Below are 14,349 nucleotides of genomic sequence, written 5' to 3'. Positions count from 1 at the left end.
AGCATCAAGGAGTGATTCAGCACCCAGAGGAAACCATGAGAAACCTGTCAGTTGTCAGTTGTCAGTTGTCAGGCTGTCGCCTTGTCTTAAAAACACTTCCAAGGTGAAAGATGGCTGGGAGACCCTGAACAAGCCCCCTTCCACCACAAGATAAGAAAGGGTGGGTGGGGGCCTCCCTTGGTGGGTGAAGAGACAACCAGCTCCCACTCACCCAAGGCTAGTCATACAGCCATCAGGCTCTGCTTCCAGCCTCTGCTCAAATACACCTGTTCCCTACAGGGAGGGTGGGGGGTGGACTGATGGAAAACAGGAACAAGGAGTCCATGTGGCTGATCCCTAGACCTTCCTGGGGCACATTGTCCTCCTGGACCAACAGAAATGTGAGCCCACTCGGGAGCTAGAAATGGGGAGGGGAAAGGACAAAGCCCCTGCCCTACACCAGCATCCCTCCCCCAGGCTGAGCCAAATCAGAAATCTAATTTTCTCTGGCTTCCAGATTCCTGGCCCCAGCAGCAGAAACTTAACAACTGACCATGAGAAGGAATATGTTGGGCAGGGCGGGAGTCCCACCTCTTCAATACCTACTGTGTACCTTCCTTCAAGACTCACAAGAATGCTGTGAGACAGGGGAGTACACTACTCTTCACAGATGAGCAGACTGAGGCTTAATACGGTTGAATGACTTAAGAGGCTGCAGGGCCTGACAGTTAAGCTCTTTTGGCATAAGGAGCTTTGACATTTGACTGGATATGAATCCAGGCTTTGCCATTAGTAGCTGTGTTGCCCTTGGCAAGTTAACTCACTCTCTCTGTACCTCCATCTTCTCATCCTTAAAATGGGTATAAGAATACATATTTCATGCGACACCTGGGTGGCTCAGTCAGCTGAACCCCTGACGTAGGCTCAGTCATGATCTTGCAGTTCGTGAGTTCAGGCCCCATGTCAGGCTCTGTGTTGACAGTTCAAAGCCTGGAGCCTGCTTCAGATTCTGCCCTCTCTCTCTCTCTCTCTCTCTCTCTCTCTCTCTCAAAAATAAATATTTAAAAATATATTTAAAATATATATATTGCATACCGTTGTTGGAAAATCAATTACACTAATATATGCAAAGTGCTTAGGCAGAGATCAGTGCAAAGATCTCAGGAATTACTGGCTCTTATAAAGGCTGTTCAGCAGAGATTCAAGCCATCAGTAAATACCAGAGACCCCCAACTCTACCTTTGATCCAACACCTTCCTTAGTCATAACCCCTCCCTCTCTGAAGGCTACTCATCTTTGCTTCCCCTCACCCCAGAGCAGACCCCTTCTTGTCATCTCTCCAACCTGGAAATCTTCCCTGCCCTCCCCAGGGCCAGGAGTCTTCCACATCTTCAAGACAAAACCCAGAGAAAGGGCGCACCCATGGGCTGGCTGTTCACCCTCTGGACTCCAGATAGCAGGTACCTGTGATCCAAACTGGGGTGGAGGAGAGTTGAAACTGAAGCAGCATCTGTCATTCCTTCATCCATCAGGTATTAATTATGTGCCAGACCTTGGAGCAGGTACGGGGAATACAGGAGTGAATAAGAAGACACCTGTCCCTGCCCTCATGCAACTTACAGTCTAGGCATCAGGCACAATAATACACAAACAATTGGTTTAATTTTGGAAGGAAACCTGGCCTCGGGGGTGACTTGGTACCCAGGAAGGCAGGCATATGATTCAGAGATGGGAGAGGAAGGTACTCAGGAGCCCCAGCCTGGGAGGGAATGAGTCTGTGCTCTGAAAGCTTGGCTGGATCCAGCCTGGGGGATGGGAGAGCCTCTGTGGGCATCTCTTACTCTAGAGGCTGAGGTTATTTCTAGGGTTGGTTTGTTGTCTCTTGTTTTCCAAACAGCACAGCAGAACCTCCTCCTCCCTCCCCCATCCTACCAGATCGAGGCTATTTATGCCTAGTGACAAGCCTGAGGATCCCAGGGGGGTGGCCTCAAGGACCTGGAGGGGCCTTGTGTCCCTGGCAGCCGTCAGTCCTCCCTCCCAGGCACAGGGAGGAAGCCAGAGGATTGGAAACTGTAGAGGTGGGGAGTCCTCCTCCCCACCTCTACAGTTCCCTCCACTTCCCTCCACACTGGCTGGTTCCCTCCACTTCCCTCCACACTGCTGCCTGCAGTGCCCCATGCCTGCACACTCCTCACACCCCTTCTTGAGAAACCCAAAAATCGTGGGGCCAAGGACTAGGGTCTCCCCTGGGCCTCAAAGGTCAAAACTATTCCTGGGCCTTGTGGAACCCAAGGCCGAGCTCGTCTGTCCCAGGGTACAGCTGGAGGTGAGGAGGTGGTGACTTCTGTTTTTGCCCCCCAGAGTTGTGAAATCAAGCCCTTTGAAGGTCCAGGCTCTGACCAGGGTTGGGGGTCCTCTCTTCACTCCTTGTTTCCTGAGAACACCTTGGTTCCCGCTAATAAGAGCCATGACAGCAGTCAAAAGCACCCGCTCTTGCGGGCTGAAGTCCTCTTTTACAAACTCGGGCTACGTGTGACCCCTGGGGGTAAGCTGGGGGGGGGGGAGGGGGGGGACATGAAGATGGCATGTGGACTCTTGGTCCCCCAGTGGACCTCGTTCGGCTGGGTCCCGTACCCCTCGCCTGAGACCGAGTACAGCCGTCTCCCGCTGGCTGCTGGTGGGAGGCGTGGGGGAGGCTGGGAGTGAGGACAGAGAAAGCAGGGAGGGGACGGGGGCGGGGTCCTGGCGGCCCGGGGAGGTAGGGAGAGCCAGGTTAGACTGGGCGGGCCGAGGGGCCCTGGGGCGGGATCGGGCCCAAAGAGGAGGTGTGGGCGGGGTCTGGCCCCCAGCCTGCGGGATGCGGGGCCGGGGCGGGGTCCACACTCTGCGGGCAGGGGCGGCCGGAGGCGGGGTCCGGGCGGGGCGGGCCCCGCGCGCACTTCCTCGGGGAGGGGTTGGGGCCGAGCTCCCACTCGCCCACACAGTCCGTGTGCAGCCGGCACCCTCACCGGCGGCGCGCTCGGCCCCCGCTCGGCCCGGCCCGCAGGTACGAGCCGCCGCCGAGGGACGCGCGGCCCGGCTTCCCCGCTCCCGCCGCCCGCTTCGAGGTGAGCTCACCGCCGTGCCCGGCGCCGAATCCCCGCTCTGGGCCCCGGCCCCCGCCCCCCGCCCGGGTCCGGCCGCGATAACCTGGGGACGCGCTTGGAGCGGGAGGCGCGGGGGCGCTGAGCCCCGGAGGGCGCCCCCCGGATCGCACGGATCCCGGCCGCCCGGCGGTCGGGCGGGGGCTGCTTCGAGACTTGGCGGGGGGAGGGGGCCAAGTTTGAAACGGAGAAGCCAGAGTCGAGCGAGGGACCGAGAGGGTTCGAGAAACTGAGGCTCCCAGAAAGGCCGGTGGAGCGAAAGAGAGACAGGGATACGAGCGATAGGCTTAGATAGGGGGAGGCTCAGGGATGCCCGAAGCAGGGACAGAGACCTGGGCGTAGAGTCACCGAGAGCCGACCGGAGGCATAGGGAGGGACCCAGGTTTTGTGGAACGGAGCATTTGAAAGAGAAGCATACAGTGATCCCAGTGAACACGCTGTAGCGCCCTTCCCAGGGCCTTGCAGGGTCCTGGACAAGTAAGGGGCCCTTGAAGCCTAAGCTTCTTTAGCCTTGTGGTAGATCAGCCTCTGTGAGGCCTATGGAGAAGTCCAGAAACTGGAGACAGAGTCACTCAGGAACAGAGATGTTAAGAGAGAGAGAAGGGGTGGGGTGGGGACCCCTAGGAGACCCTCAGATACCAAGACTTGGGTGTATGGAGGTAGAAATCCGCAGAGCCGGGCCCTTGCAAGATGACTAGCCCACCCAAAACATAAAGACAGCTGAAGTGTGCAGAGACACAGACATGCTGAGTGGGGCAGAGCTGGCTCTGACGGAGGTGCACTGACAGCTTGGGTCAGACCTGGAGAGACTCAGGCCTGAAAAGACTGGGAAGCAAGGATGTGGAGAAACAGAAACTCTGGGCCAGCCAAGCCCCTGTAAGGCAGAGGACCTGAGACAGACTGAGATCAAAAAGGAGCCCCAGGCATACACCAAGACAGCCCCAACTTATTTTTAAACTCACATCTTGGACGCACTGCTTCAGCCCTGGGGGATCCGGGGTGAATGAACTGTTCCTCTCCCGTCCCCAGAGCAGCTGCTGGATCCTGCTTCCCACCCCCCCCCCTTCCCCTAAACTGCTCTGACTCCCAGGCCCCATGGGGGGAGGGGAGGGGAGAAGGGAGAGTTTGGGGTTGGTGCCTGATAGCAGGATGTGGGGGGTGAGGAGAGTTAGGTTTCTCCCCTTAAATCTCCTGTCAGTTCCTGGGACTTGGCGGGGGGAGGGGTCTGAGCTGATCCTGACTCACAGCTGCGGGGCCTCGCCAGGGTCCTCCTGGACAGTATAGGGTAGAGGTGGGGGCGGGGGAGAGTTGAGGGGTTGGCATGGGTAGTTGGAAGGGCTTCTGGTTGTCTTCCAATCGCGGGGTTAGCAGCTGGGAAGAAGAGTCAGGCTCCTGTGCTAGTGATGTCACCAAGTATCTCCTGTGTCCCTGCTCTTAATGTTGACCACCCTCTTTACCACCACTGCAGCATTTTTAGAGAGACAAACAGGAAAGGGCTCCAGGCTGGAAAGCAGGGAACCTGACCTCTCTGAGACCTGAGTGACCTTGGGCCTGGCTTGTCGCCGGTTTCTATACTCAACTGTAAGATGGGGATGGTACCCTAGCCTGCCTGCCTTTTGTGAGATCCAGTGAAATGGTGGCTGGGGTTGCACTTTGTGAGAGGCCACACTTTGTGTGAACACCTGCGTACCTGTGTGAGGGGTCTCAGAGTTACGCTCACTGGGATCAGGCTGGCCCCACTGACCTCCTCAGCCAGCCCCATAACCTGGGCCTCTTTGCTTCCCCCAGCAGAACTGGAAGTTGGTGGGGGGGGGGGGTCCCTCTTTGTTCTCTCCCTGGGTTTACCCTGGGAATGTCCAGATCAAAACCCAGGCCAGCTCCCTGACCCAGGCCTGGCTCAGAAACTTGACTGACCCCAGTGTGAGTGAGGGGGCTAATAATAAAAACACCGATGGCTACCATTTACCGACTATTCACTTTTTGCCAGGTGCTTTCCAAGCACCAACATTTAAGCCTAACGACAACCCCAGGAGTAGGAGGTAGTCTTAGATAAGAAAACAGGCCCAGGAGCTTCAGTGACTTGCCCAAGATCACCCAAATAGTAAGTGAACAACAAGTCAGGATTCAGATCCACATGCCACATTTGGGCCTCTATCACTACATGCCACAGCCATTCTGAGCTCTGGGAGGTGCCAGACGTGTGTGTCTGGGTCAGGTGTAGGAGTGAAGTGTGTGTGTGTGTGTGTGTGTGTGTGTGTGCATATTGGTGGGAGCAGGGGCTGAGAACCATCTGGCAGACTGAGCAGTCTACCCTGTGCTCGAGTGTGCACACGCGCGCACACACACACACACACACACACACACTAGCCATGAAGGAAAATAAGATTGGCTCTCTTCCTAAGGGCTAAGCTCCCTTAGCCCTGCCAGGGAAAGTGGGAGGGAGATGGGGAGGAAGGGGGATGGGCAGGGACAGGTGGGCCTTGATAGTGCCCTTCACTGTCCTCATTAAAGCCCAGCTGGACGGACTAGGGACTAGGGAATTCTGGGAAGGAAACAGAAGCCATGCTCATACCCTATTTGGGGTGCCCCTGTCTCAGAGTGGTGACTGCATCCCAGGGGATGGCCCCAGAGCTAGCCTGGGCCCGGGAAGGTGATGGCTGCTGTGGGCCAAGCCAGGAAGGAAGGAAAAGACCCAGGGCACCCCTGGACAGACCATAGCCACACTCCACCTGTGTGGCCCCCTGCTGCCCAGTGGCTGACAGCCCAGACGACACTCAGATGTTGGGCCAGAGGAAACCCAGGCCCGACTGGTAGGGAGCGGACTGAGAAAGAGGGCTACGCTCTACCCTACAGCACAACTCTGCCCCAGGAGTCACCTCTCTGAAGACCGCAGCCCCTGGAGGCCTCATGGCCTGGCCCTGGGTACGAACTTTGTGCCCCCCCCCCCCCCCATTGTACAGAAGGGCAGTTTTGAGTTCACAAACCATCCCTTCAAGAGCCAGGCCCTCCAGGCTTGGGGCATTTGCTGGCGCCTGGAGTCTGAACTCCAAGCCAGAGCAGTGCTTCTTGGCCAGAATTTCCCACTGGGGGTGGCTGAGAAGAGGAGGTCTTTCCCTCCACTTGAGCCTGGGCAGGCTCTGGGGACTGCCAGTTACTGGGGTGAATGGGGGGAGGGGGTAGTGGGTTTGGTGGGTTCCTTTGTCCTCCCCGGGCTCCTCTGAAGCTGTGGGAACATCCCCTTCCTCTGAGTCCTGGTAGTTCCTCTCCACCCACCCTAGGATCCAAGCCCTTAGAGAGCAGACTTCATGATGGAGGAGGCTGGGGGTGGGGAGCTCCGAATCTGGGGCTCGAGACGAGTCAGGGGCAGCAGAAGGGACTGAGAACCCCACTTCCCTACCCCCCCCCCCACACTCCCCATGCTCCTGTTCCAGAGGCAGCTGTGTGTATGACCTCATCCCACAAACATGCTTTGTTCCTGAGAAAATGGAAAGTGTCTGAGGTTTGGTGGGGGCTGGGTGTCTGCAGCAGCAGCTCTCAGGGCTCCCCCCTGCCTGACTCCCCACCCGAGAGGGGGCCTGATTGGGGAGAAAGTGTCTCCTGTGGCTCCCACTCTCACCCTCCACTCCCCCTGCCCCAAACCCTTAGAAACCAGAAAAGCTGGGGAGAGGCTGTTTCTCCCAGAGGCAGGGGGTGGGAAGTAATGACCCCAGGGGATGGAAAGAACTGCCAGGAGCGGATGCCCCCTCGGAGATGGCAGGGGGCACGCTGCATAACCTCCATCTTCAGTTTACCTCTCCCTCCCCTGGCATCTCCATTCCTTCTTCTCTCCCCTGTTGTTGGTCAAACCTGACATCTGGCCATCTGCGCTGCCACAGCTGCTGCATATGTTGCAGGCCAAGGCTGCCCAGGCTGGTGTGACCAGAGACCCCGCAGGGACCGGAGAGGGGGTGAGGGCAGAGGGTCCAGCTGGGGAAGCTTGGCTGTGTCCAGCTTACAGGACTTCCTTCCTGCTTAAACCTAGGCTGAGCCTCTCAAGTCCTTGCTTGGGCTGATTCTGCAGGAGGGAGGCCCGAGGTGACTTCCACCTCCGCCATTCGCGACCCAATATCCTTCTACACACCCCATTCATGTCCCTATGCTCCTCACTCCGGAGCTCTGGCTAAAGATTCCTTTTTCCATGTCGCTAGGGCTCCTTCCTGGGAGTCAAGAGAGGGCGGGGGTGCTGTTTATATGGGATATAGAGTGGGGTGGCTCCCTGCCCCTACTGTTGTCCCCTCAGGGACAGTAGGAACAGTGGAAGCTACACTCAGGCTGGGGCAGGAAATGAGTCACTGACCCAGGAAAAGCCCCCTCCCCCCAGATCTGCCAGGGCCCAGATAAGAAAACAACTTCTGCTTCCTGATTTTTTTTCCTGACCCCTTCTCTCCCTCCTCTCCCCGCCCCAAACCCCCATTAAATGCAGAAATAAACATGCAGGGGGTGCCTGGGTAGTTGAGTGTCCTATTCTTCATTTTGATCCCTGATCACGGGATCATGGGATCGAGCCCCGCATCTGGCTCCTCGCTGAGTGTGGAACCTTCTTGAGATTATCTATATCCCTCTGCCCTTCTCCCCCCACCCCCGCTCCTGTGCGTGCTCTCTCTCTCCCTCTCTCTCTTTCTCAAATAATTAATTAATTGGTTAAAAAAAAAAAAAAAGAGGGACACCTGGGTGGCTCAGTTGGTTGAGCATCAGACTTTGACTCAGGTCATGATCTTGCAGTTCATGGGTTCGAGCCCCACGTCGGGTTCTGTGCTGACAGTTCAGCCTGGAGCCTGCTTTGGATTTTGTGTCTCCCTCTCTGTGCCCCTCCCCGGCTCATGCACGCGCGCGTGCACACCTGCACGCTTTCTCTCCCTCAAAAAAATAAACGTTAAAAACAAAAAAGAAAGAGAACAAATGTGCCAGACTCCTCGGTTTCCAGAAGCAGCCCTTCCTCATCACCACCTGTTCTGACCTGGCATTTCTTATGCCTGCTCTCTTGCAAAAGGCTTTTACAAGGGGCTGAGTCACAGCCCCTCTGGGTGACCCGCGCCCCACCTTTTGCCCCTGGCAGGGCGCACTCATAGCCACCATGAGCGAGTCCTTTGACTGTGCGAAATGCAGCGAGTCCCTGTATGGCCGCAAATACATCCAGACGGACGACGGCCCCTACTGCGTGCCCTGCTATGACAATACCTTCGCTAACACGTGTGCTGAGTGCCAGCAGCTTATCGGGCATGACTCAAGGGTAAGGACTGGACCTGACAGGGCAAGGAGTGGGTGGAGGCTGGCGGAGGGGGCAAAGGTGCCAGTGTCCCTTGCCACACGCCCCGCAGGAGCTGTTCTACGAAGACCGCCACTTCCACGAGGGCTGCTTCCGCTGCTGCCGCTGCCAGCGCTCACTGGCCGATGAGCCCTTCACTTGCCAGGACGGGGAGCTGCTCTGCAATGACTGCTACTGCAGCGCCTTCTCGTCGCAGTGCTCCGCCTGCGGGGAGCCCGTCATGCCTGGTACATCCCCCAGGGGGGCTCGCCGTGGGTGGGACCGGGTGCCTGTATCTGGGTAGGGTTCTTGCACACACAAGGGACTGGCACATGTATGGTGCGTATGTGGAGGCTGACTATGCTTAACACCTGCACACACAGCATCTTTCTGGAAATTCAGTGTATACAGGATGGGTCGTGCCTGTGTGCTCCCGGGAGATTAGCATGCACGGGGACTGGCACACCCAGCTGTACACACGAAAGCGGAGCATGTACAAGAACGGACAAGCTTGATACATTCCTGAGGGTTTGGCGTGTGCCGCACCAGCAGGCCTGCTAAGCGCCTGTGAGTTGACCGTGTATGGGCAGACGGACAGGCTTGGTACACGCCGGGGCGCTTAGCACGTATGAGCGCCTGCACGTGTGGTACATGCAGAAGCGAGAAGTGCAAGGAGACCATCGTGCTCGGTGCATTGGGGCTTGGTGTGTGCAGAAGCAGATAAGCAGAGGGCTTCACGTGTGTGGTGACCCGCATGCCTCATAGTTACGTGAGGCTTGAGGATATGTGGAGAATGACATTGTTAGGACATGTCAAGGCTTAGCGTGTACTGGATCGATCACGTCCGGGGCATTAGAATTCTGTGTGGGCAAAGACTTGCTTGGCTAGTATATGTAGGATCGTTGTGGTGTGCTCAAACCATCATGTCTGGCATATAAGGGCTTAGCGTGTACCGAGTCATCGTGCCTGTGACACGGAGGCCTGGCGTATGCTGAGACAGTCATATCTGGTACACATGGGGACTTCGCTTATGCCAACTCCTCGTGTCTAGTTTCTGGGAGCCTAGCATGTGCCCAGCGAGCGTGTGCAGTGTTCGGGGGAGGGTAGCATGTGCCGTATATGGGGCCAGGGTCCTGCTGCATGTGCATGGATGCCACCCTGCTTAGGCTGTGGGAACAGCGGGGACCCTCCTCGGGAGGGTAGCAGAGGGTGGCACTCAGGAGCTTAGGACACAGCCTCTGAGTGGGACCCCTGTTCCCCACAGGGTCCCGGAAGCTGGAATATGGAGGCCAGACGTGGCACGAGCACTGCTTCCTGTGCAGTGGCTGTGAGCAGCCGCTGGGCTCCCGTTCCTTTGTGCCCGACAAGGGTGCTCACTACTGCGTGCCCTGCTATGAGAACAAGTTTGCGCCTCGCTGCGCCCGCTGCAGCAAGGTGGGGGCTGGGCCAGTGGGGTGGGGGTGAGCCAGGCTCTGTTGTGGGGTGGGAACCGCCACTCCCTCCCACTGACAGATGCTGCCCCCGTAGACGCTGACACAGGGTGGCGTGACATACCGTGACCAGCCCTGGCATCGAGAATGCCTGGTCTGCACAGGGTGCCAGACGCCCCTGGCAGGGCAACAGTTCACCTCCCGGGACGACGATCCATACTGCGTGGCCTGTTTTGGAGAACTCTTTGCACCCAAGTGCAGCAGCTGCAAGCGCCCCATCACAGGTGGGACAGAGGTCAAAGGACAGAGCGGGTAGGGTGCAAGCAAGGGAATGGGATCTGGTGTTGGGTGAGGCTGAGGGACAGGACCGCGCTCCGGATCCGCAGAGCTAACCTCCGGCCTCCCCCCAGGACTCGGTGGAGGCAAGTATGTGTCCTTTGAAGACCGCCACTGGCACCACAGCTGCTTCTCCTGTGCCCGCTGCTCCACCTCCCTGGTGGGTCAAGGCTTCGTGCCGGATGGAGACCAAGTACTGTGCCAGGGCTGCAGCCAGGCAGGGCCCTGAGCCAGGACTCCTGGGCCCAGGGCCTCCCAAACCAGGGCTCCAGGACTAAGGCTCCTTTTCCAAACCACCTTTGGGACCCAGCCCCACCCCCCACCCCCAAATTGGGGCTCCTCCTGGGCTCCAGGATTCAGCCTCCCTGCTCCCACATCCCAAACCGGTACTCCCTGACCCAGGGCTCCCAAACCTGGGCTCTTATGGAGCCTCCATGATTCAAATCCCCTCTGCCAACCTAGACTCCCCCTACAGTCTGGGTTCCCAGATCCCAAGCCCTCTCCGCAAATCAGGGCTCTAGACCCAGCCGTCTAAACCTGGACTCTGGGGCCCAGGCCCCCTTTGATCTAGACTTCTTTCCTGAGAGGTTAGGTCCTCTGTGGGTGCCTGAGAAGTCCTCAAAAGTGGGCTGTATTCAGGTTTGACCCTCCCCACCGTCATCCCAATCTAGCCTCGGGGCTGGGGCTCTCTGGACAGCAAAACAGGCGTTCACACTTTAAAGGGGTCCTAGAGCACAGGGTTTTGCCCATCCGGTATCTGTCGAGTGTTTTCTCCTTTCATTTGAGCTCCATTCTGCCCGGAGATGGGCAGAGGGGGTGGGACTGGCTCACCCCGCCCTTCCAGATTCTGCAATAAAGCAGTGTGAGGAAGCGAAGGCCTCTGTGTGTTTGTCTGGGTTTGGCGGGGTGGGGGGGGGGGGGGGGGGGGGAAGCTTCCCTGGCAGACAGGGAGGCTCTGAGGCTTTTCCAGACCTCCTCCGTGCAGGGCAGAGGAGGAAGCTGCTGGGATGGGAAACCTCCGGAGAACGGGGATCCCGCCGCTGCTACTGTCCATCTCAGGCTCCGCCAACCTCCCCTCTGCTGGCGAAGGACTTTTTCCTCCGGGTGGGAAGGCAGGGGGCTTGGGGGAGGTCCCGGACGGGAGTGGAGTTGGCAGTGGGTTCCCCATCCAGTACAAACCGCCCCCCTCCACTGGCAGCCCTTCCCAAATCCCGCTGAGCACCCGGTGCGGATTCCCAGTCTGGGCCCAGACCCTCAGCCCCCTTCCCCCTCTTCCCGAGGATTAGCGGAGGCGGCCCGGGATCCGCTCGGGGCCGCACGTTTTTTGCCAAAAAAGGCAAGGATGCAGCTGCACGCGCCGCGGGAACATCTGGATCCGATTCCCGGCATGAATGGGTCACGGCCCCGCCCCCCCGTGATTCAGGGGCGGAGGCGGGAGTGAGCGAGGGGGGTTGTCCCCCAAAGTGGGGAGATGGGGCGGAGCGCTGCTCCCCACCCCGGGTGTCGGTCGCCCGCGGCCCCTGCCCCACCCTCGGCCCCCCGACGGTCGGGGGCGCGCTCCCGGCACGCGCGGCTTGGGGCACTCCTTGTCCTGCCCGCCGCCTCTTGGGGTGGGGACCCGAGCTGCAGAGCGAGTGGACCTTAGGGTCTCGTGGGGGAGGGGCCCTCCGGTCCGGCAGAACCACGCGATCATATGTATCTCATACTAAATCCTCCCAGAAATCCTATGAGGCGGGCATTTTTCCATTTCACAGAGGTGCAGACTCCGCTTGCCAGTTCCCCAAAGTCACCTAGGTAATCACAGGTGGATTCTTTTCAGACTGCCTCCCGGGCCCGATGCAAGTCCTAAACTTTCTGAGACTGTGGTTGCCATTTTTCAACAAACCTTTACAAATACCCAACATGTGTCCTTACAACTGATAATTATAGGTTTACATTTTTGTCTCTTTCTCCCAACGGCTTCTGTGAAGGCTGGGCTCGCGCCTGCCTTGCTCACCCTTCTATTTTCAACTCCCAGCACTTACTACTTGTTCAATAAATACTTGTGGAGGAAGAGTAGTCCAAGCATAGAAAACAGCTGGTGCAAAGAACGGGAGGCTTGAAAAAACATATGGCGCTTTGGGGAAGCAGCAAGTAATTTCATTTGGAGGAAGTGCCAAGAGACTAAAATGGCAGGCAGAAGCCAGGTCACAAAAAATCGAATGCCAAGTTAAACAGACCTCACCCTGCGGGTAAGCAGCCAGTGGAAATGTTTCAGCAGGGGCATAAGGTGATCACTCTGACTGCAGCATGAATAATGGATTGAAGGGGTAAGATGAGCAGGCTCTGTAGGAAGCTAGTGCACTGGTCCAGGTGAGAGAGAAAGAGGCAGGTGGCATCAGGATTGGAAAAGACAGGACTCGGTGACTGGTTTGATAGACCGGAGAAGGAGGTTTTAGGGGACGGAAGGTGAATGGTTTTGCTTAAGTGGTCCCCCCACCTCAGAGAAAGAGATGTACAGGTACTGTGTCATTGATCTCAAGATAAATATTTTTCGTCTTTAACATCCCAGAAAGCCAGATGCATTGTATAATGGGTAGATGTGACATAGATGGACAATTTTTTCTTCTTTCTTAGTGGAACATAATGATGGAGTTAACATTTGATGACATCTTATATTTGATGATATATCATAGATCCCAAATCCTCCCCCTCCCGCCCCCCAACACAGTCTCTCCAATCTTGAATGGAGATTTCCCACCTCTTTTCTAGAGGTGCAAGAAAAGCCTCTGGTGAGGACTTTTGCCTGGAGTGCTCTCCCTGCGGTTTAGATCTTGTTTAAATTTTTAGACGTATAACCCTCACAACACCCCATCAGCAGGCAAGATGAGAGTCATTATGCCTGCGTTATTTTTCAAACTTTGAAAAACATAAAGCAACGCATTCTCGTTGTAGAAAAGCTGGAGAATTCCTAAAAGTAAAGAGAAGAGGCAAATCACTAAAAATTGCTGGAGATATTATAACTTCCTAGTCCCTTTTTTGTTAAGCATGCATGTACATATGTGTGTCTTAATTTTTAGGGCTTTTTTATTTCATTAATTCATTTATTTATTTATTTATTTATTTATTTTAACGTTTTATTTATTTTCGAGAGACAGAGCATGAGTAGGGGGGGCGGGCAGAGAAAGAGGGAGACACAGAATTTGAAGCAGGCTCCAGGCTCTGAGCTGTCAGCCCAGAGCCCGACGCGGGTCTGGAACCCACGAACTGTGAGATTATAACGTGAGCCAAAATCAGATGTTTAACCAACTGAGCTACCGGGTATCCCATTTTTAGACTTTTTAAAAATGTTTATTTTTGAGAGAGAAAGCAAGAGTGGGGGAGGGACAGAGAGAGAGAGGGAGACAGAGGATCTGAAGCAGGCTCTAAGTTGAGAGTGGAGAGCCCAATGCAGAGCTCAAACCCACAAATCTTCAGATCGTGACCTGAGCTGAAGTTGGACACCTAATCACCTGAGCCACCTAGGCGTCCCTTAATTTTTAGGTTTTTTTTTTTTTAAGTTTATTTATTTATTTTAAGAGACAGAGAAAATGCAGGTCAGGGAGGAACAGAAAGAGAGGGAGGCAAAAATCCCAGCAGGCTCCACACTGTTAGCTCAGAGCCCGATGCAGGTCTCAAACCCACGAAACTGAGGGATCATGACCTGAGCCAAAACCAAGAGTTGGACACTCAACTGACTGAGCCACCTAGGCACCCCTCTCCATTTTTAGTTTTTAGTTTATTTTTTAATTTGAAAAAATAATACATGTATAGGTTAAGAAAAAAAAAACTTTTCATGCTGGGTATATACAAAGAAAAATTTCCCTCCTGTATCAGATCTTCCAGGCTGTCTCCTGATTAACAATTAGTGTTGAACTTCATTGAGTTCATATAGATTCTTTTAATAGATTTATTTATTTTTTATTTTTTAATGTTTATTTTTGAGAGAGAGAGGGAGAGAGAGAGAGAGAGAGAGCATGAGTAGGGGAGGGGCACAGAGCGAGGGAGACACAGAATCTGAAGCAGGGTCCAGGCTCTGAGCTGTCAGCCCAGAGCCCGATGTGTGTCTGGAACCCATGAACTGCAAGCTCATGACATGAGCCAAAATCAGATGCTTAACCGACTGAGCCACCCAGGCATCCCCTTAACAGCTTGATTG

General features: G+C 55.9%; 1 protein-coding gene across 1 annotated transcript; it reads left to right on the top strand.

The window, feature by feature from the left end:
• The first annotated feature begins 2,926 nt into the window (after nucleotides 1-2,926).
• FHL3 (four and a half LIM domains 3) lies at nucleotides 2,927-11,047 on the top strand. Its single transcript, XM_027059609.2, has 6 exons — nucleotides 2,927-3,086; nucleotides 8,218-8,391; nucleotides 8,480-8,654; nucleotides 9,671-9,840; nucleotides 9,934-10,120; nucleotides 10,247-11,047. The coding sequence occupies exons 2-6, from the start codon at nucleotides 8,236-8,238 to the stop codon at nucleotides 10,399-10,401; spliced, it is 843 nt and encodes a 280-aa protein (XP_026915410.1). The 5' UTR covers nucleotides 2,927-3,086; nucleotides 8,218-8,235; the 3' UTR covers nucleotides 10,402-11,047.
• The last annotated feature ends 3,302 nt before the right edge of the window (nucleotides 11,048-14,349 follow it).

Source organism: Acinonyx jubatus, chromosome C1, assembly GCF_027475565.1.
Source record: "Acinonyx jubatus isolate Ajub_Pintada_27869175 chromosome C1, VMU_Ajub_asm_v1.0, whole genome shotgun sequence".
In the NCBI taxonomy this organism is placed as follows: Eukaryota; Metazoa; Chordata; class Mammalia; order Carnivora; family Felidae; genus Acinonyx; species Acinonyx jubatus.
Note: the sequence above shows the minus strand (reverse complement) of the source record. Positions and strands in the feature narration are given on the sequence as shown.